The sequence below is a fragment of the Macrobrachium nipponense genome, chromosome 1, assembly GCF_015104395.2.
Source record: "Macrobrachium nipponense isolate FS-2020 chromosome 1, ASM1510439v2, whole genome shotgun sequence".
NCBI classification, from domain to species: Eukaryota; Metazoa; Arthropoda; class Malacostraca; order Decapoda; family Palaemonidae; genus Macrobrachium; species Macrobrachium nipponense.
Genome location: NC_087200.1, coordinates 174,440,821 through 174,448,396, shown reverse-complemented (window position 1 = coordinate 174,448,396; position 7,576 = coordinate 174,440,821). Strand labels below are relative to the sequence as shown.

Genomic DNA, 7,576 nt, shown 5'->3' with positions numbered 1-7,576 from the left:
TGAACGACGTTATGTTGCATGGCCTCCAACTCCTTCAGTTCATCCATCGTATGCTCCTCTTGGTGCTCCTGGATAAGGTCACTGATGTCGTCCTCATCGACAACCAGCCCCATGGACTTGCTGAGTGCAACGATCTCATCAAGATCTGGTTGCAAAACAGTTTCAGGATCGTCAACGGTTTCTGAATCTGCATCAGCTTCACCCTCGTTGAATCCCTTGAAGTCTCGGGCGGATATGGCATCAGGCCAGAGTTTCCTCCATGAAGAATTCAAGGTTTGCCTCGAAACCTGCCAAGCTTGATCGATGAGTCAGATGCATATGACGATATCGAAATGCTCCTTCCAAAATTCACGCAGGTTGAGGTTTATGGTATCGGTGATGTCGAAACATCTCTTGAAAAGATGTTTTGTATACAGCTTCTTGAAGTTCGATATCACTTGCTGGTCCATGGGCTGGAGGAGAGGGGTGGTGTTAGGCAGAAGATAAAGAACCTTGATGAAAGAATACTCCGCTAGGATATCTTCCTCGAGGCCAGGAGGGTGAGTAGGGACATTGTCCAACACCAGCAGACATTTCAGAGGGAGGTACTTCTCTTCCAAGAATTTCTTCACTGGCGGGTCGAAACACAGATTTACCCACTTGATGAGCAAGTCTCGTTACCCAGGCTTTTGCATTAGCCCTCCACATCACCGGAAGCTTCTCCTTTATCACTTTTTGGGCCTTGAAGGCTCGAGGAGTCTCAAAATGATAGACAAGTAGGGGCTTCACCTTACAATCCCCACTGGCATTAGAACAAAGTGCAAGCGTAAGCCTGTCTTTCATAGGCTTATGCCCGGGTAGCTTCTTCTCTTCCTCCGTGATGTACTTCCGACGAGGCATTTTTTTCCAGAAAAGGCCAGTCTCATCACAGTTGAAGACTGTAGCCTTCTTTGATTGTCATCTTGTAGAACATCCTTAATAAAGGCTTCGGCCGCTTTAGCGTCCAAGCTGGCAGCCTATCCATGCCGCACCACCGAATGGATCAGTCCGCTTACAAAATTTATCAAACCAACCCCAAGAAGCCTTGAAGTCTGGGGCTGACTTCAATGTCCCTTCAGGACTTGAAATTAAATTTCTTTCTTTTGCCTTTTCTGATTTTTAATTTTTTTTCTTCCTTTTTACTTAGCATTTTTTTTTTTTTAATTTCAATTTCTTCACCACTTTCATTTTCTGTTTTTTCGTATCACTTGGACCTTCCTGTTTGCTTACTACTACAGGTCTCTTTAAAAATAACTATCCAGGAAGATTGCTTCTGCCTGCTTTTAAAAATGTTCCTGAAACGACTTAGGCAAATGTCATCAAACTGCGCAAGCATACGACCTGTGTAAGCCTTTTCGGGGTGTCTCCTTTCTACAAATGATTGCACCTTATGAAAAGCAGCTAGAGCATCCTTAATTTCTGCCGTTGTCAAAGGGTCCTCCTCCTCGCCGCTGCTAGAGAACTCTTCTTGAACGACGTTATGTTGCATGGCCTCTAACTCCTTCAGGTCATCCGTCGTAAGCTCCTCTTGATGCTCCTGGAGAAGGTCATTGACGTTGTCCTCGTCGACGACCAGTCCCATAGACTTGCTTGAGCGCAACAATCTCATCAAGATCTGGTTGCGAAACAGTTTCAGAGTAAGGTTGAATAGACAAAGTTGGCAGTTTTCGACACAATTTTATTACAAAAATAATCTATTCAAGTTGAAAAAATAGACAGTTCCCATATATTCACCAAAGGGGTCCCAATACAAGAACTAACACATCTAAAGTGATAATGACCAAGTCATTTCAAATATGAAACAGATGCACCTCAATAAATCTATCTTAAGCACATATCTTAAAACTATTAACGAGCTTGATCAGAGGAGAGTGTTGCAATCAACTACTTTACTGAGCTGCACCCTGGGGAAGAATGTTCTTCGTAGGGGGTGCTGGCCCACTTTACAGCTTGGTGACGCACATCTATGTTATCATCATGAATTCAAAATGACAAATCTATATTGCAATCAAGGGTTGATTGAAGTTTCATCGATTAAATTAATTTTCTACGCATTCTCCCGGATTCGCTATAATTTCTGCGTTTTCACCTTGGGCGGTTCTTTTGTTTCTTATACTGAATACATCAGAAAAATTTTGATTCATTATTTACAGAAAGGTTATCTTTTATTAGTTTAATTCATCCTCTTCCCCTCTGATCAATTTGGTTCACCGCACCCTTTTAGTTGCATTCGTTATTTTTGTTACTCACATAGCCACATCACCAACCCATTGACATTCTTCTTCTTGCTAAATAACCTGACGTTGTGGAAGGTTTGTCGTTAAAAAGGGGGATACTACCTTTTTCGTGTTACAGTGGTACCTCGAGATACGAAAGGCTCAACTTACGAAAAACTCGAGAGATGTTTCGACATCACTGATACCACAAACCTCACCTTGCGTGAATTTTGGAAGGAGCATTTCAATATCGTAATATGCATCCGACTCATCGACCAAGCTTGGCAGGAAGTTTCGAGGCAAACCTTGAATTCCTCGTGGAGGAAACTCTGGCCTGATGCCGTATCCGCCCGAGACTTCGAGGGATTCAACATGGATGAAGCTGGTGCTGCAGATTCAGAAACAGTTGACGATCCTGAAACTGTTTCGCAACCAGATCTTGACGAGATCGTTGCACTTGGCAAGTCCATGAGGCTGGTCGTCGACAAGGACGACATCAATGACCTTCTCGAGGAGCACCAAGAGGAGCTTACGACAGATGACCTGAAGGAGTTGGAGGCCATGCAACATAACATCATTCAAGAGGAGTTCTGTAGCAGCGGCGAGGAGGAGGACGAGGACTCTATGACAATGGCAGAAATTAAGGATGCTCTAGCTGGTTTTCATAATGTGCAATCATTTGTAGAAAAGAGACACGAAAAGGCTTACACAGGCCGTATGCTTGCACAGTTCGATGATGTTTGCCTGAGTCGTTTCAGGAACATTGTTAAAAGCAGGCAGAAGCAATCTTCCTTGGATAGTTATTTTTTAAAGAGGCTTTTAGTAGGAGTACTAAGCAAAAAGGAAGAACCAAGTGATACTAAAAAACAGAAAGTTGAAAGTGGTGAAGAGTTGAAATTTTAATATATAAAAAAAATGTAAAGTATAAAAAGGCAAAAAAAAATGTAAAAATAAAAAAAAATAAACAAAACAAAAATTTTAATTTTACGTTTTTTGTAAAGTTAAGCGTTACAGTTTTGCTAATGTGTTTCGTAAAGTTTAGTTTATGTTTTCCTTACATTTTTTTATGTTTCGTGAAGTTAAGTGTACGCACGTATCTGCCGTTTGTCCTCCTCCTCTGTCGCCACTTTCGGAGATAGCCTCACTCGAAAGGTAAGCTTTCCACACATTTTACCTACATACGTATGTATGTACGTACAGTATTTCTTGTATACCATGTACACTAATACACTTTATTTACAGGTATATTAGTAGTATGTATTAAGTTAGGTATTGAATGGTCCAAATTGTTGTAGTATTTCATTGTTTATAGGTCAATTTAGCTTTATTATGAAATTTACTGGGGTGTTTTTTGGAGGGCTTGGAAGGGATTAGCCATTTTACATGTAAAATGCGGTCCAAGATACAAAAGCTCATGATATGACGGCCGCCTCGGAACGGATTAATCTTGTATCTCGAGGTACCACTGTATTACTTTTATCTTTATGGTTTATTAACTTTATGATTTAAATTATCATACCTATCTATTTATCTATCTATCTGACTATCTATATATTTATCTGTCTATCTTTTCTTTCTTATGATACAATGATTTAAAACGAAAATGTTTCGTACCCATGATGAGGGGTACGAATGTGAGTGCAACGAGATGTAGACGAGTATGGGACCTGTTGGTACCGGAGTGCCCCCACCAGTCGTTCGCATCGGTCACAAAGCGCTGTTGTTTCAGTGACTCTTTAGCCGCTGTACATAATATTCTTTCCGGTTAATCATCACCATGGCTACTGCGAAAAAAAGTCAAGCTTGATGTCCGATCATTCAGTCATCATGGACAAACGACTTTGGATTTATTCAGCAGAATAATCGTGCTGTGTGTGCTTTCGGCTGCAAAAATGTTGTGTGCCACACATCGAGTGTTAAACAACACTTTGAAACAAAACACAAGAGGACTTTCAAGGATAGTGCTGACAAGACAGGTGATTAAGAAAGTAATATCCCGCTATGAGAAACAAAGTAATGTGTTAACCCTTAAACGCCAACTAGACGTATTTTACGTCGACATTTTTTGTCTCCCGTGTGCCGACTGGACGTATTTTACGTTGACATACAAAAGTTTTTTTTTTTTTTTTTTTTAAAAATTCGCGGAAAAATACTTTTAGGCCTACCAGCCGAAAACTCTTGAATCACGCGCCTTGGGGGATCCTGGGAGTTCACGAATCAAGGTGTTTGTTTTGTTTACAATCGTTACGCAGGCGCGCAAGCGCGAATTTCTTTCTTGCCGCACTAAAAAGTATCTGTGACACATCTCGGAAATTATTTCGTCACTGACATAATTTTTGTACCATTTTAAATTTAGCCGTTACATGGAGTATTATATATGAAAATGTGCGCATTTTTATGTAAAATACAACAAAAAAATACTCATGATTGTAGCTTCTGTCAGTTTTGAGATATTTTCATATAAATAACGATAAGTGCCAAAATTTCAACCTTCGGTCAAATTTGACTCTACCGAAATGGTTCGAAAAACGCAATTGTAAGCTAAAACTCTTATATTTTAGTAATATTCAATCATTTACCTTAATTTTGCAACTAATTGGAAGTCTCTAGCACAATATTTTGATTTATGGTGAATTTATGAAAAAACTTTTTCCTTACGTCCGCGCGGTAACTCTTCCGAAAAAATCATACATGCGATTGTGGCAATGTTTGCACCATTTTAAAATTAGCCGTTACATAAAGTTTTATATATGGAAATGTGCGCGATTTCATGCACAATACAACTAAAAACAATCCATGGTTGTAGCTTTTATCAATTTTGAAATATTTTCATATAAAATGATGACAAATTTTCAACCTTTGGTCAACTTTGACTCTACCGAAATGGTCTAAAAACGCAATTGTAAGCTAAAACGCTTATATATTAGTAATATTCAATCAATTACCTTCATTTTGCAACAAATTGGAAGTCTCTAGCACAATATTTCGATTTATGGTGAATTTATGAAAAAAAATAACATTTTCTTTACGTCCGTGCGGTAACTCTTCCGAAAAAATCATACGTGCGATTGTGGTAATGTTTGCACCATTTTAAATTAGCCGTTACATACAGTTTTATATATGAAAATGTGCGCAATTTCATGTAAAATACAACAAAAAATAATTGAAGGTTGTAGCTTTTCTCATTTTTGAAATATTTGCATATAAATCACGATAAATAGAAAAAAAACCACGTTCGGTCAACTTTGGCTCTACCGAAATGGTCGAAAAACGCAATTGTAAGCTAAAACTCTTACAGTCTAGTAATATTTAGTCATTTATCTTCATCTTGAAATAAATTCGAAGTCTCTAGCACAATATTTAGATTTATGGTGAATTTAAAAAGAAAACTTTCCTTCCCTCCGCGTGCGGATTCTCCGCCACAAATCTCCGGAATGCGTCCGTCCCATTCTCGGAATATTTGCTCAGTTTCATATTAGGCATTTCATAGAGTTTTCATATGAAAATGTACCCAATTTCATGTAGAATAAAACGAAAAATATTTGAAGGTTGTAGCTTTTCTAATTTCCGAAATAATTGCATATAAAAAAAAATATATAAAAAAATTCGACATTCGGTCAACTTTAACTCGTCAGATATGGTCGAAAACTGCATTTGTAAGCTAATACTCTTACAGTATAGTAATACTCAATCATTTTTCTTCATTTTGAAAGAAATTGGAAGTCTCTAGGACAATATTTAGATTTATGGTGAATTTTGAAAAAATATTTGTTTACGTCCGCGCGTTACGAATTCATGCATTATTTGTGATAATATTTTCTCTGTGTTTGCTTTTATCGTTTTACAATGTGTTATATACAAAATGATCGCAATTTAGTGTGCATTACAACAAAAAAAAAAAAGTAACTTGTTACCTTTCAACCGTTTTGCACACAGCGCGATTTGAATACAATTATATATGAAAATTTCGTTTTTGCGCTATCATATATCGCATTATTTATATATATAATAATGAATAATTTTTTTCATTTCTGATGGTTGCATACTAAACTTCAGCCAGTGACAAAATAAGGAGCCAAAAATGAACTCCTAATCTTGAAAACTAAGCGCACTGTGATTTTTTAAAAAAATATTTTTTCTGCTTCGGCGCTCACTCCGAAACACCTCCGGCACACGGGAGACAATTTTTATTTTACCGCTTTGGCATTTAAGGGTTAAAAAACTTGAGTGGTAGCAAAATGATGAAACTGTGTATTGCTAAGCATGGAGACCCTTTTACTGATGGAGATTTTATAAAAGCACCTTTCCTAGAGTACTCTGAGGTGTTATTTGATGGCATATCAAACAAACACGTTATCATCTCATGGATAAAAGACATGGCTGTCTCAGCTAAAACCGTGGAGAGACGTATTTCTGAAGTGGCTGATAACGTAAGTCAGCAGCAAATGGTTGCTTTAACAAGTGCACCTGTGTTCATTGTGGCCCTGGATGAAAGCGTGGATATCAGTGGCATCCCCCACATGGCTGTTTTTGCCAGGTATAGTGACAAAGAGGTACCCAAGGAGCTGTGTTGTCTTAAACCTATGTATGGCACCACCAAGGGAGAAGACATACTGAAGGCGTTCACTGACCATTTTGAGAACAGAGGGGTAGACATAGGAAAGATTTTTGCCATTACAACAGGGGTGCTCCTGCTATGGCAGGAAAAAAAGGGGGGTTTTACTAAGATGGTTGAGGATAAAATTGGGCACCCCATTCTGAAATTCCACTGCATAGTTCAAGAAAATTTATGTGCCAAGATCTCGAGCTCTGATCTCAACAAGGTGATGGCTACTGTTACAAAAGTAGTAATTTTTCTTGTTGCACACTCTTCTCTTACACACAGGCAGTTTCAAGCTTTCCTTGAAGAGGTGGACAGTGTGAACAAAGATATACCCTTGCACTGCAGTGTTAGGTGTTAAGCTGTGGGAAAGTATTGGAGAGATTTCTGGAATGCTTTGATGAAATCCAAATTTTCTTATCAGAAAAAGGCCAAGATTATCCTGAGCTGTAGGACAGAGATTGGACTGTGAAATTATATTGTTATGATACAATAGTTTTGTACACACTTACCCGGCAGATACAGTGGTCCCCCCCGTATTCGCAGGGGATGCGTACCAGACCCCCCCGCGAATAGTTAGAATCCGCGAATGTTTGGCACCCCCTCCAAAAATGCTCATAAACTCCTATCCTGAACATGCAAACACCAAAGTAACCCTAAAAAGACCATCCTTCATCAAATATACATAAATATCCTATTATGGTTCATATTAATCTTTGAAATATTATTAATACTGTTTTAA

General features: G+C 38.5%; 1 protein-coding gene across 1 annotated transcript; it reads left to right on the top strand.

The window, feature by feature from the left end:
• The first annotated feature begins 6,472 nt into the window (after positions 1 to 6,472).
• Positions 6,473 to 7,195, top strand: LOC135219003 (protein FAM200C-like). The gene has a single exon (XM_064255440.1). It carries the CDS (start codon positions 6,473 to 6,475, stop codon positions 7,193 to 7,195), a length of 723 nt encoding a protein of 240 aa, XP_064111510.1.
• Positions 7,196 to 7,576: the final 381 nt, after the last annotated feature.

Coding starts and splice junctions, on each gene's coding strand:
- LOC135219003 (XM_064255440.1), top strand. CDS start 6,473: ATGATGAAACTGTGTATTGCTAAGCATGGAGACCCTTTTACTGATGGA.